Genomic DNA, 15123 nt, shown 5'->3' with positions numbered 1-15123 from the left:
TTTTGGGACACAACCTATTTATGTTGTGGCCCAACAAATGAACAATTTCGATCATCCTATGAAGTAGGTTGTACTTTTGAAAAACACTGGACTGTACAATCACACACCTTATAAAATTTTGCTTTTATATTATGGACAACAATATTTTTGCACTACAGTCAATCAGGGCCAGCCCGACCCAGTTAGGGCCAATTAGGGGGGGCTAGGGCCGCGCTGAGCCCTGCAGGGCGGGCCTTGGGTTGAGGTCTTTTGGCCCTGACTCAAGGTCAGGGCGGGTCATGGCCAAGATAATTGGATCCAGGGTTGGACTAGGGACTAGGGTTTAGAAAAACCTGGCCCAACCCGACCGTGTTGCAGCCCTAGGTGTTGCTTGAAGAATGCACTCAATCCATCAATTCCTCGTTCTGTTACTAGCACCAACACTGCCATTGAAACATTACACCCAAGGATTTAAATTTCAGTTTCGACCTCGTCCGAAAACAAAATTTCGGTGGCAATTTAAGTTTTGGTGGGAATTTCAGTGAAAATCTTCTAATTTCTATTGAAAAGAAAATTTTAAATTTTGATTTCGAATCTCAATTTCAGTCCCGGCCGGAATCCAAAATTTTGGTCAAAATTTCAGTATTTCGGCTGAAATTTAAAACCATATTTACCCCTAGCATAAGAGAGCGTGTTGGCCCCTGCCCGATGGGAAATGATATATTTGCCCCCATTTTTTACTTGGACCCTCTAATGAAGAAGAGTAGTCATAAATACAGTAGAGGGGGGCTATAACAAGTTAAAAAGGAGGGAAAATGAACTTTTGGAGTGTGCAGCACCATGTGAATAGAATCAAAATGATCTTTTCGTTGTTGCCAAAAAGAAAAAATGAAAAACAAAATAGGTTACAAGTTTAGTTATTGTTTTCGATTTGAAGCTCACTACGTATTTCTAGGCTCAATCAAGTCTGATATTACAGATCTAATACATTAAAAGCCTTAACAAGAAGATGCAGAGTGATGCAGACTCCAACAAGGTACGAATGATCAAGGCCAAAACTGCCACTTCAAATTTAGCAAAACAGACATCAAACTTCCTAAAACTTGAAATCTTTCTTTTTGGATTTCCCTTCCTTTTCTTGCATCTTGCGCTTCTTCCTCTTTTGACTCTCAACCTGCACAGTTCCATCTCATTAATAAATAACTGAGCAAATGAACCAGCAAAGAAAATAAGCAGGAATACAAGTGCACAAAACCCACCTCGGCAACCATGTCACTGAAATCCTCTCGTTGATTCCGTAGCTTCTCCTCCTCCCTAGCTTCCTCGTACCTGTGATACAGTTCAAACATTGGTTACTGTCCTAGTTACAGTAAATATTACTGTAAACATATCCAACGCAATTCTTCTTACTTGGCTGCCAAAACATTGTCCAAAACCTCCAACTCTTCTGGTTGTATAGTGACATCCACTTTGTCTGCCTTTTGTCCTCGTAGTAGATCAACCTGTGCAAAAAACAGTCAATACAAGAAAAGAAAATTGATAATTGCCATATGAATCTGCATCCTTGATGGGAGCAAATCAGCAAATAATTCACAAAAACAAAGAAAAAAAGAAGCTACCATTCATAGCTGCAACAGATAGAGATCAACCACAAATAGGCAGTTAACAAAAAACATTTATGAAGGTTTGAACACAATGGTACCAAGCATTTTTTGGTTAGTTTTTTTTTTTCCGCATAAGTTCCTCCCAGAAGCAATTTGCACACATCATAATTAGCCAATAAAACTGAAACACTTGAAGTAGATTCGTACTGGAGTAATCTAGTCATTCCACTAAAAAATCCAGTTAAAAAAAAAAATCTTGTCATACTTTGTAGTGCATGATCTTGTCTTTACCAACAATATTGGCCATTTTAGTGAGGAGAGATTGTTATCTAGTTATTACTACCAATACAGTCAGTTAATCTTACGATACTGATGAGTGGCCAATACCCGCATGTATCACCAATGGTTATATAAATTCTGTTTTTGGTTCTCAGTTGGATTTCAATGAGAGTTTAGTTTAATGCCTTAGAATTGTCAAACAAAACAAATCGCAGTTTCATAACAATGGCATTATGGCAATAGTAGTTATAAAGCCAATGTATGGGGTTAATTGCCTCACCCTTTTGGCAGCTGCCTTGTCTTGTGTGCCAGTGGCAACCACGTACCTGTGTAAAGGAAAATCATCAGAGTTTGTCCAACACAGGAAATTTCAAGAATTCTATACATAATGTATGAATAATGGATAAGTTCCCCAGTCACTGTCATATCAATGAGTTTGGATTCAGTAAAGAAACCAATACATACGTGTGTGTTGTTCCAAGCAAAGTCCCAGGAGCAATCTTTTCTTCTTTTTCTTCAAGAACCTTTTACAATGAAAGAAAGAATAGACGGTATTAGTTTGCAGATGTCAAATATACAATTAAATAAGGATAAACAAGTAAATGTAAAACTGTGACTTACGCACTCACTTGATCAAGAGGCAAATAAAAAATTAAGAAAAATGAGAAACAAATAAATGTAAAACTGCAACTGGTAGACTCACTTGGTAAAGAGGTTTCTCGGGCTCCTTCCTCTGTTGCTTTCGCAGGTCAATGACGTCAGGTGTCTCCACTCCAGTAGGAGTGCTGAGTAAAGAATAAAGCATTCAATGTTAGGCTTTCAACTAACGTGACCAATGAGCATAGAAATAGTTAAATCACCTTGAAAGGCTGTCGACAGATTGAATGCCTTCCTCCAACTCCTCTTCCTCCATCTGTTCCTCCTCTTCCTCTTCTTCCTCCTCTTCTTCCTCCAAATCACCCCAATGTTTACTCTTATCAACTGGTTCTTCCTGAAAGCATATTAAAATAAATCAACATCAACAGAAATACAATTATTTAACGCACTCCAAAAATATTACTATTCCAGCTGAATATGCCTCATGTCACAACCTCATGCTCAGATTTCATTCAGTTTTTTTTTTCCTTAAGGTTATTCAAAATGCAAGTAGGATTAAAGAAATGCAAAAGTACCTCGTAGTTGAGTTGTTCTTGTTGTTGGACCCCAAAAACATCTCCATATAAAGGACGCCCATGCTATTTGGCAGAAACATAAAAAGGGATTTTTAATGCAAAAGCAGATGGGGAAAGAAATATATCACCTTTTTTTTTTTTGAAATGGTAATATATTAAAATAAAAGGGAACCGAGATGGTCCACAGAAAGAATACAAAGAAAAAAGAAATAAAGAAAATTACAGAACTTAGGGTGGCAAGAAATATATCACCTAAGACAAGAAAAAATGTAAAAAAAAAAGAAAAAACAGCAAAACAAAAATCAAGAACTCACTTCATCAACAGGAGGTTTACCCCAACCACCAGGATGATAACCAAAGCTAGCTCCGATGGGAATAGGAGCATTCAAACCAGCAATTTTTAATTGTGGATAAGACGGCGGAGGACCATACCTCTGGTCAAAGGAAATTTCTGTCAATTCGTTTAAAACTAGGCACAAAAGATTAATAAGAAAGTCCAGTAAATAAGAGCTCTGCTAACCTGCATATTTATGAGCCAAGGAGGAGGAGCACCATCAGGCATGCCAAGAGCTTCTTTCAGTTCCTGTGACAAGATACCTGGCTTCATCTCCCTTAGCTTGACCTGCATATCACAAAAGACACATGCATGAATCACTAATAATCAACTATCAAGCTATTTACTCATAAGGCTAAGGCTAAGGCGCTACTACCAACCATGGTTTTAAATTCCAGTTTCGGTTTCGCCCTTGGCCGAAATTCCGAAATTTCGGCTGAAATCCGGTAATAAAAAAATATTATTTTCTTAATTTCAAAATTTCGACCGAAACTACCGAAATTTCTGCTAATAATAATTAAAAAAATCATTTTTTTGAAATTTCAGTGCCGAAATTTGGTAATTCACGAAATTTCGGATTCCGGCCAAATTTCGGTTTCAGACCCAACCGAAATCCTAAATTTTGGATTTAATCCGGACGAAATTTGAAACCATGCTACCAACAACTAAGCATTTAACATATTCAGATTTTGGAAATCAACCTGGAAAAAAGAGGAGAGAAAAAGACAAATTGAAAGATAGAAGAGAAAAAATATAGATGACTGAGAAAAGTTTTCTTTTTAAAAGAAGGTTCGCTAAGGGAAGTGTTAACATGCATGCACAAGCCAAACAGACATTAACTGAGAAAAGTGGTAACATGCATGCCCCAGCCAAATAGACAACTCTAACAGACATAATTTCTTGTAAGGAGGTTTATTGGATAAGTGTTAACATGCATGCCCCAGCCATCCTTATTCCATTGCTAGCCAGCAAACTATGAACAACTCTATTGAAAGGAAATAGAAACAAGGGCACAAACAGAACGAATGGGAAAACAAAACCCAATTGGTGGTGTCCTCTATATGAAACCAACTCAGCACCAACAGAATAAACGGAACAATAAAACCCAATTGGTGGTGCCCTATATATGACACCAACTCAACTCCTTGGATGGGAGGTTCAAGTCCCAGAAATGGAATACTCATATTATTGTTCAAAAAAAAAAACACTCCTTGGATGGGATGGTGAATACATCCAATGCATTGGTTACCCTGGCATGGCCAATGGAGAAGATAGCCTGATCTGAAGTTAAACGAGAGAAATAAGCCATAACTTCATCAGAGATTGATTCTCCCCCATAACAAATTCCCTCTACTTACAAATTTCTGAAAACAATAACATGCACTTCTCAGACAACATTAATCATTTTCTAATGTCTCCCTTAAAGAAATCGTTTAGGATGTTTAAAGTTTAAACAACAGAATCCCATGACATAAACTAGTTCAAGAACGTTTTAACATCTACTGTAACATCAAAGAACTTTCAGATTATGTGTTTGATCATAAAAGAACAACAAATAGAAATTGTACCTCAAATTCTTTCCCTTCATGATACAGATCACCATGCGAACTGAGCTTTGGTTTTGTCTGATATTTAAAAAATGCATCATGGAGAACCTGCAAAAACAGAACCGTCGTATTGCTGAGGAAGGTGGATTAATACAAAGCATGCATAACCAACATACACATTTTTTTTTGAAATGGCATAACCAACATACACATTAACCATAACTATATGGATTTTTTTTTTTGAATGGTACAACTACAGGGATAAATATGACAATAATCTTAATTTTCAAAAAAAAAAATATGACAATGATCTTACGATTTTATGAGATGATGAACATAAAGGAAGCATAACTCATTCATCAAAAAATATGCAGAAAAAGAAAACACGGGAAGAACCTAAAAACAGTATATTATGCAAAAGAATGACAAGACCCTAGACAAACCTGATAATCAATATCCATCTTTCCCATTTTTGGTTGCATTCGCTCACGTTGCTTTTGTTTCAACTTTTTACTATCCTCCTTTTCAATGTATGCCTACATAAGATATCATGAAAACAGGAATTATACAACAACCGTTCAGCTCACAAACACAGATTGTGGATTTTAACAGGAAGTAAAGAACTAGGAATTTAAAATGATCCGGTACCAAAATTATCAACAGTCGAAAAGAATCTTCCTTCTTTTTAGTTAAAAATGGGGGCCAAAAACAAGGTCTAACTTTTGAAGTCATTACAAAAGAACAACAGAATGGGCAAAAAATGTAGTATGGCTGGCAAAAAAAATTGTTTACCCCTTTTAGTGAACTTGGAAGTTTCATGTCCCTCACATTTCTCAATATAACCAATTACCTGTCTTATTTTCTCAATACCAGTTGCAGCAATGAAGTCAGGAAGTTGGAAAGGCTGTTTCTCAATACCACGCTTTCCCTGAAAATACATCCAAAGCAAACCAAAAGGATGAGGTCTAAAGGTTATTAATTACATGAAACTGTTTAGCTCTTTATTTGATCCTAATCACAGCCATTATGAAATTGAGAATTTTAAGGCATTGTAACAGCCCACGTCTGCAATAACAAAAAGAAAACATTCAGTCCGAGCAGTGCCCAAATGATTCAGATTTTGAAATCGAAGCTCCATAAAAAATTGCACGACAAAATTAGGATGCCACCTAGTCAATCGTTCTCTAATTTCATTGACCAGGTCATCTAACCTAGACTTCTTTTATTTTGCAAAGTGGCATCATGTGCAACTAACTTTACCCCACCCCACCCAGCAATATATCAAAAAAGAAACCATTCAAGGCCCCCTTTTGGCATATACCGAAATGTCCTGGCTCCATGATAGTTACAGCTGGCCCCTGCAAGAACCACATATACATATAAGAGGGGTGAAACCTTATGGACTTTATCTCCCCTCACCCTCTTGTGTGATTCGTTCCCACGCTGTACACCCCTCAAAACATGCATGAATGCATATAGAATTTCACATCATGTTGGCTACACACACAAGTACTCACCTGTAAAAACTTCCGCTTTTGACACCAATGCCTAGGTACAGGAACCGTATTTCGGTAAGATTTCAGAAACACGAGCAGCTTGGGATCTCCTGCTGTCGCATCCCATACCTGAAAGTTAAAAATAAAATAAGATATTCCCAATGTCAAAAAGAATAAAGGGCCTGGATAAATCATACAAACAAAGTCTGCTAATATGCAGCTGTCGAGTTAGACCTGTGGATCAAAGATTCAAGAAGATAAAGATATTAGACTTAAAGTAGAGAATTAAGTTAAGAGGACTGCTAGATTCACAGGCGCCCTTGCAAAAAGAGGGGCAAAGGACGCCCCCTTGGTCAAATCCCATTTAAGATGGGCGTCCTTTGCCCCTCTTTCTGCAAGGGCGCCCGTGAATCTAGCATTACACTTACGTTAAATGACATTAAAAATGTGGCTCCAACATTTTTCATTTTAAGGGATAACCGGATAATTTTATTAAAATCATATAAATGTCTAGGGACGATATGACCACATAATAATGGAAGCAGATTACATCTTACATCAAAACAAAACAAGCATAACAAATGCCGGCCAGTTCTGGATTATTACTCGAATTTTCATCAGAACTAAACTTTATGAAGTAAGATGGAGGTGAATTCCATTTTACTAAAATTTTGCTAAATTTCTTTCAAAAAAAAAATTGCTAAACTTTTCACAACAATAACCAAACAACATTATTAAACAAGGAAAATTAAACTGATAACAGCCACAATTGAGATATTGCAAACATGATTTTGTTTCAGCAATAATGATAAGTTTGCAAGCATGAAATCGAGCTTGAAATTGATACCCATGGCCTGCATTTTTCAAGTAGTTCATTAGTTTTATGTCCTTTGCATACTTTGTGAATCATTAACTAATAGGTGATTCTAATGTTTCACAACTTGTACATTGATAACTCGACCAAAGTAAAACTGAGTTGAATTGGTGAGTTAACGATCAATGCGGTCAATTTTAACACAGGCAAGTCAGATGGATTCTTCAAGAATAGGTACTACTAAAACCATGTCAACTGAGGTAAGTCAATGATTGACTCAAGGAGATTTAAAACAATGGCTGCATCTTATGATTATTATTGAGGAATATCATTCTTGTGAAGATAGAGCAGATGAAAGCAAAGCATATTTCCATTCCTTTTTAAGTGGTTTTGGTTATGGTGTTGCACTGTTGCTTCATTAAGCTGGCTTAAAATATGTTTAGGATTCTTCTTTTCTATTTTCTAAGAAGTGAGGATATTAGCATTAAAAAAAAAAGAGGCGGGGATAAATTTCCAAGAAATAAAAAAAAGAATCCCAGGATCGAGATCATCCCACAGCAAAGCACATATGCAACACTATCCAATGACAAGGGTTTAAATTTCGGTTTCAGCAATCAGCGAAATGGAAATATTTCGATTTTGGTACGAAATTTCGGCCGAAATCTTGTAAAATCATGGAAACATTTCGGTACAAAATCACGGCCGAAATCCAGGTAAGATTCTTCACTACTCGTTTTCTTTTTAATTTTTGTCGTCTTCAGAAATAACTTGAAGGAACCTCGTTGTTCTTCTCTTTTCTCCGGGTGGAGTTGATTTTTGTCATGGTATCTATCGATTTATCGACTTCACTTTTTTATCTGAAAGTTGCATGTTTCCAACAAAATCCCAAAATCTCAGACGAAATTTGGTATTTTTCTAAAACCAAGTGGATTTTGTTTCTATAGCAGCTGAAATTGAAATATTTCGGCAGAAACGAAAGGTTTCAACCGAAATTTAAAACTGTAAAGTATAAATGATTACATAACGCCATCTCCAACAGCTTAAGCTTTTGGAGTAAGCTGGTTGTTTCACATGGTATCAGAGCAAATGCCTAGGTTCAAGCCTGGACAAACCCAAAAAAGGGCCCACATGCAGGCCAACCATAGAAAGAGGGGCCACATGGGCCACGTGTAGGCCAACCATAGAAAGAGGGGCCACATGTGAGGGGGAGTATTAAAGTATAAAAGATTACATAACGCCATCTCCAACAGCTTAAGCTTTTGGAGTAAACTGGTTGTTTCACAAAAACCACGCCCAATGATAAGCAAATTAAAAAGAAGCATCACAACACAACTATAATAATAATCAACTCCATGACGAAGTAGAGTACAATACATAGATCGACTCAGTCACCTCTTCTGTAGGTAATGTATTTGCAATGTTGTTGGCACTCTTGTGCCAGTCTATAAAAAGGCGCAACTATATGCCATCAACTATTTGAAGGGCAATAGCACCCAGCTTCCACACTCCTAGACTAGACTAATTGCCCATGTGATTTCAGTAGAGGAATCACCCTCCATCAATAGAATGGCTGAAAAGCTGTCCTTGAAAATGTTATGTCCATTGAATACAACCCATCATCCACTCCAATAGAATCTTAGATGAAGAAGTCCGAACTTCATAGAATATCTTCATGGCTTCTCCATGACAGCTCTCTCTCTCTCTCTCTCTCTCTCTCTCTCTCTCTCTCTCTCTCTCTCTCTCTCTCTCTCTCTCTCTCTCTCTCGGAATGATATGGACTATAGGTCATCAGGTCTGTGCATTCAAGTTACATAAGTATATGCTACATATTTTTTACCGGCAGAAGATTTCATTAAAACAAAATGAAGAAGACGACCGATATGGTCAATAAATGAGAAAAAGAAGAACAGCACGAAAAAACATACACAAGCAAGATAACAACAGACAACAGGAAAGCTTTCCAAAAGGAAAGATAGGCCTAAGAGAAGAGATCTCAAGGGGAGAGAAAATCAAATGGCTCCAAGCCATCCGTGGAAACCCCCTCTTTGGCAAGCCTATCCCTATCAGAGACTCCGTTGGCAAACCTCTTGATGTGCTGAAAGGTAACAGACGAGTCGCCCACCCAGTCATGAATCTCATCAAAGAGTTATGCAAATCTCCATGGATAAACACGGGAACCCCTAAGCCATCTGATGATGTTAAGGGAATCTCCTTCCACCACCACTCCATCCATGGACTCTCTCTCTCTCTCTCTCTCTCTCTCTCTCTCTCTCTCTCTCTCGTAATTTTATGCCCTAATGTACAACACGCACCTCTGCCTCGCTGGAGTCAGTTACTCCAATGGGCCCCATGAAAGCCCATCTCACTGCACCCGCTTCATCTCTTAGCACACCCCTAATTCCAGCTTGCCCTGGGTTCCCCATACTAGAACTGTCAAAATTGAGCTTCAAGAGGCCACGGGCAGGAGGTTCCTATTCCTACGATACCGTGGATCCTCTCTCTAAACTAACACAAACATCCCTTCATCTGTACCACATGTCATGTGCAGACACAAACCTTGAGGATCTTTTTTTTTTTTTTTTGAACAGTAGGGATAGGGAGGATCTTCACCCAGGAAATCGTTAGGGCAATCACTTTGAAATAGAGGATGGAGGAGCTCTTGATGATTCCTCTAAAGACTCGCGCATTTCTCTCTTTCCAAAGAATCCACATCGTTGCAAAGAGGGAAACATTTCATACGATCTTACCTTTCTTCCTCCAAGGAACCAATGGCCAACACTCCAAAAGATCAATTAGTTTGGCTGGAAAAATACAGGACAACCCAAATCTACCCAGAACACGGCTCCACACCTCCTTGGCCAATTTGCAGAGCATAAACATATAATCAACTGTCTCACCAGCCTCTATGCACAGAGCACAATGGTATACGATTAATATTTCCCATTTTCGCAGGAATTCCACCGTCTAAATCCTCTTGAGGAAAGCGACCCAGCCAAACGTACATACCCTAGGTGGAACCTGGAAAGTCCACACTAAAGCTACTCTGGAAGGCACAGGGCAGGACACAAGATGATGATAGAAGGATTTGATAGTGCACCCCTCCGATGAATTCCAAATCCAAACCCTCTTATCCACTTTGGAGGACTTGATATAGGCTATAGCACCCCTTTAACGTCTCAAGGAAGATGGCTACGGATTGGAGAACAAGGTATTACTATATTATGTTTTATTTTTTCCATTATTGTCACATTGCAATTATTTAATACTCGAAAATCATTAGGTAGCGAAGCACATAATTTTTTTGATGTGAGAACAACTCATCCATCCACTCTATTCTAATCCTTAATTACAAGTGGTTCGGAGAAAAAGACCGTGGTACGCCTCCTATAATAGATTAAGGGGCTTAAAAGGCACTTCAAAAATTAAAATATGAGCCCTATGATGGTCTTCATCAGTCTATATAATTTAGTTAGAAAAGTGTGGGTGTCTGCTGTCATATGATACGAGAGAATTGGGTGGAGGGACATAGGGAGGTGGGTTGTGCATCTTAACCTTAAAAGTTGCGAGTCTCTGTCTATACTAGAGTTGATGCCCCATCCAAGGGGGTGCACATTTCTCTTAACATTGTGAATTGCAGGATTAGATTCCCGAATTAAAACAGGGTTTTCTCCAAGCGGTCTTTCTTTTGCAAGCTTATTATGGAGGAAAGTCCTTCCCTTGCTATTGTATTTGGAGATCTCTAGCGCCACCTAGAGTTCAAGCTTGTGAATGCATTTCATGGTTCAAAAGATCAATTCTACTAATCAATGTCTCAAAACACGGATGCAGGTCAAAACGCAGGTAAAGCAAATCCTAGTCGATTTGGTACGATGCGGTCGAGTACTTGGCTGGCGCGGCTAAGTAATCAGTTGACCCAATCATAACGCGGGAGAATCAAAGGAGCTATGATTGACTTTGTAGGGCAAAACACGGACTCGGACAACAACACGGCCAATGTAAAAAGGAGTGTCGACTCAGGGGAGTCCACGATGATGCGGGGAAGTTTTGAAACTATGCTACTAATATTCTTAAGAGGAGAAAATGCCACTTGGCCAATCATTGTGTGATGTGTTGGATGGAAAAGGTATCTTCCTATCACATCTTCGTCTGCTATTCATGTGTTAATGAAGTTTGTAATGTTATTTTTTCATGATTTGGATTGGTGTGGGTTTTCTTGTGCTCCTCCCTTCTTGTGGAGGAGTGGCCTTGTTTCCACTTGGAAAGAAAGGTCGTATTCTATGCCCCTTTTGCACTAGCATGGGCAGAGTGAAAGGAAAAGAATAGAAGATTGTTTGAAGGATACTTTGGTGGCTATGATCATTTGGGAAGTAAAGAGCTCAATTTTGAATTGGGCCACATGAAAGGTGGAGTAGAATATGTACTCTTGCCAAGATCTTGCTAGGGAATAGGACATCCTCATCACAAAGTGTAGATCCAGCAGTAAGAGGACAATGAGATGGAACCCTCCTCCGCCCCATGCAATCAAGCTCAATTTTTATAGATCATAATTAGGGAACACAGGGCAGGAGGGATTTGGAGGTGTTTTTGCAATAATTTAGTGTTGGTGTTGTCTTATTCCGGCTTGATTGTTGTTTCTGGTTCCAAAATGAAGCAGAGACAAGGGTGCTTTCGGATCTTTTGTTACAAGTTTTTAGTACCTGTGGGTGGAGGGACATTTTGTGTGATATCATGGGTGAATCAGAACAGTTCAGCACCACGGCAGTTCGCTCACCTTCTTAAAAGATTTCTAGATATGCAGAGTGATGTACATTTTTTCATGTTCTTTGCAGTGATAACAAGCTTGCCGGCATGCTTACAAAAGGTAGGGTACATAGAGATGTGATATACCAGGATAAACCTCTGCCCCAGATGTAATTTTTTATTTTTCTGCTTTTTATTTCTAATAGAATTTTATTCATCAGTTAAAAAAGGAGTAGCAGTAAAAGAGATGAAATTGCTATATTGCATGAATGCAACACAGATCATACCTCAACAACATCTGGCCTCAAGCATATTTGCTTAAGTTCCGCAATTTTCATTCGTCGTTGGAGCTACAAGAAAAGAAAATTCATTGGTTTCCTTTTTTTATCTTATTATATTTACAAAGAACCAGAAACAAACTACATTTCATGAGTAATACGACACTCATTCGTAAAACCTTTTTTTTCTTATTCGAGATGCCTTTCTCTTTTTGTTGTGCATCCTGCTCTTCCTCTTCGGAGTCCGAATCAGCTTTCTTGTTGGATGCCGCATTAGCAATTTCGTCCTGTTTATCATTTCCCTGAAAAAAAAAAAAAAACAGTTAAACCGAAAACCATCGCACATTTGAACATTTACATTGAAAATCTGTTTCGGATACCTCAGTGCTAACAGAAGCATCCACGAAGCTGAACTTCTCAAAGACCTTTTTGAAATCCTCAAGCAAATTATCCTCCAAATCTGCCTTCTCTGGGACGTACTCGACTTCTACTTGCTCCACTACCTGATGATTTCCGGGTATTTATAAATTGCATGATTCCATAGATGAAAAAAGTAAACACTAATTTAGAATACACTAATTTAGAATACAAATCTGTAACTAGAATGCACGGATTTGATGAGTCATTACCTGCATTGCTCCAAAAAACTTTAAACGGAATACTAAATAAGAAAAAGGCGTAGATGATAGAAATACAAGAAACGAGAAATCTTAACTTGTCCAAAACACAAAACATATGAGTAGGCATCAAACAGACAAGATGAAGCAGAAATAAGAAAACAAAAACCTAATTTTTTGAATGATACCTAAGCATGACCTTGATTACAGACATAATATTCAAGCAAACAATATGAAGCAGAAATAACAAAGCAAAGCCCTATTTTTTTGAATGATAGCTAAGCAAAACCCTAATTACATACATAACTCAAACCTTGTTTTAACCAAAAGATGGATTATTTCTAAGTTCATATTGCAAATGATCGCCATGGCCGATTTTCAGAAGCAGAAACCTTAAATCTCGTCATAGAGAGAAAGTGAGAGAAAGATATTTACCTGATGCTAGGCATCAAACAGACACTATGAAGCAAAAATAACGAAGCAAAACCCTAATTGCAAACATAATATTCAAGCAAAAGGAGTTTCCGCGAGATCTGAGATATTTCTCAAACCCCTTTTTCCCAAAAGACAGATTATCCCTAAGATCATATCGTGAATGATCCGATCCATGGCTAATTTTCAGAGGCAGAAACCCTAAATCTGTTAGGAGGGAGAGAGAGAGAGAGAGAGAGAGATTTACCACAGACAATATGAAGCAGAAATAACTAAGCAAAACCCTAATTACAGACATAATATTCAAGCAAAAGAAGTTTCTGAGAGATTTTTCCCCCAAAAGATGGATTATTTCTAAGTTCATACTGTGAATGAATGATCCGATCTATGGCAGATTTTAAGAAACAGAAACCCTAAATCCAATAAGAGATAGATATATAAAGAGAGATTTACTTGATGAGGACCAGCATTCTCTTTTGAATCATCTCCACCATCGCTCTCTTCATCTGTGGCAAGAACTCCATTAGCCGACAAAGAGGCCTTGTTGTTCTTCTTTTGCTTTCTCCGCCTCCGTCTCCGCTCACTTTCTCTAGATTTCTTGGCCAAATCTCTGCTTACGCTTCCGTTCGGAAGTTGAGAGGCCATCTCTCCAACTCCGTTCCCCGCCTCTGCCGCTGCCGTCATCTTCGTTTGCCGCATAATAATCACAATAACATCACCTTTTATTCGCTCTCAGTATAGCCTTGGGGTGCAACTTGGTCGGGCTCAACCCGAACCCGACGGGTTCAGCCCCATTCTGGCTTGGGTTGGGTTGGCATTTTCTCGCGTTGGGTTAGATTGGATTTGGGTTTGGATTAGGGTTGGGGTTGGGGTTGGCATTTAAATTAGTTGGTTTGGGAGGTTGGGTCGGGTTAGGGTTGAGGGAATGCTATCTCAGGTTGGGTTTGGGTTGCCGTCAACCCGACCCGAGTTGCACCTCTAGTGCCGTACACATATATGATATCGTTTCAATTATATGTGTACGCGCTTAGCACCTGTCACATTATTACACGCGAATACAATTCAATTAATGTTAAAAATTGTATCTACGTGCGTATTATCGCATAATGACAGAACGACGAACTTGCCCTTTCTGCTGTTGTTGGATCAAATATAAGAGGAGATGTTACATGGCGAATGCGCGTGAAGTCCAGTAGATATTTGATACGACAGCATCACAGCAGCCCACTTTATAAGAGGCTGTTGTTGGATCAAATATCAAGAGCTGTACATCTGTGGCACCCCTTGCACTACCCTTTACACTGGACTTCACGTGCATTCACCATGTAAAATCTCATATTACCTTGGGAAGTGATAAATCCGCCCTTTTTTTTTAACTTGGGACACCCAACGGCAGAGTATCAATGACTGCAGAGCAGCTGATGAACATCACGTCATAAAGATTCAATGGCGCTGACTGCCACATACACTGTTACTGGATGTCCCAAGTAATCAAAAGGGGCGGATATATCACCCCCCTATTATCTTACATGGTGTAAACCTGTATAGTCTTGTATGGTCCAGTATTATTCAAAGAGTATTGTATGGCCCACACGATAGAATGATCCAAACTGTAGATTTGATGGGCCACAATGTTAATATGATGTGCCCCAAAAATATTTTCCATAGGATGATTTCAACCCTCCAATTTATAGACCTTTCCATAATATGCAATTCCTCTAGATCGAAGAGCTAGGATCATCGGAAATTATTTTTTGTGCACGTCCTATATGTGTTGTGGCCAATCAAATCAACGATTTAGACCATCCCAAGGTGTGGCCCAGCAATTTAG

General features: G+C 38.6%; 1 protein-coding gene across 1 annotated transcript; it reads right to left on the bottom strand.

Annotated features, from left to right (window-relative positions):
- Positions 1-826: 826 nt before the first annotated feature.
- On the bottom strand, positions 827-14115 carry LOC143854357 (uncharacterized). The gene is made up of 18 exons (XM_077364257.1): positions 13746-14115; positions 12624-12746; positions 12423-12545; positions 12253-12315; positions 6433-6540; positions 5766-5843; positions 5359-5451; positions 4937-5023; positions 3555-3656; positions 3349-3468; positions 3035-3097; positions 2723-2853; positions 2566-2647; positions 2328-2386; positions 2143-2188; positions 1390-1481; positions 1239-1308; positions 827-1153 (listed from the first exon to the last, which is right to left on the bottom strand). The coding sequence occupies exons 1-18, from the start codon at positions 13989-13991 to the stop codon at positions 1076-1078; spliced, it is 1764 nt and encodes a 587-aa protein (XP_077220372.1). The 5' UTR covers positions 13992-14115; the 3' UTR covers positions 827-1075.
- Positions 14116-15123: the final 1008 nt, after the last annotated feature.

Source organism: Tasmannia lanceolata, unplaced genomic scaffold (assembly GCF_043159265.1).
Source record: "Tasmannia lanceolata isolate RefF3 unplaced genomic scaffold, GAP_Taslan_0.1 ptg000020l, whole genome shotgun sequence".
In the NCBI taxonomy this organism is placed as follows: domain Eukaryota; kingdom Viridiplantae; phylum Streptophyta; class Magnoliopsida; order Canellales; family Winteraceae; genus Tasmannia; species Tasmannia lanceolata.
The sequence above is the reverse complement of the archived record's forward strand: the minus strand, read 5'-3'. Positions and strand labels throughout refer to the sequence as shown.

What these genes read in the sequence shown, in the direction of transcription:
- LOC143854357 (XM_077364257.1), bottom strand. Translation starts at nt 13,991, where the DNA reads ATGCGGCAAACGAAGATGACGGCAGCGGCAGAGGCGGGGAACGGAGTT. An exon ending in AAGAACAACTCAACTACGAG is followed by an intron (nt 2,854 to 3,034) that starts GTACTTTTGCAT and finishes ATATGCTTTCAG; the next exon opens with GAAGAACCAGTTGATAAGAG. An exon ending in TCTGTCGACAGCCTTTCAAG is followed by an intron (nt 2,648 to 2,722) that starts GTGATTTAACTA and finishes TTCTTTACTCAG; the next exon opens with CACTCCTACTGGAGTGGAGA.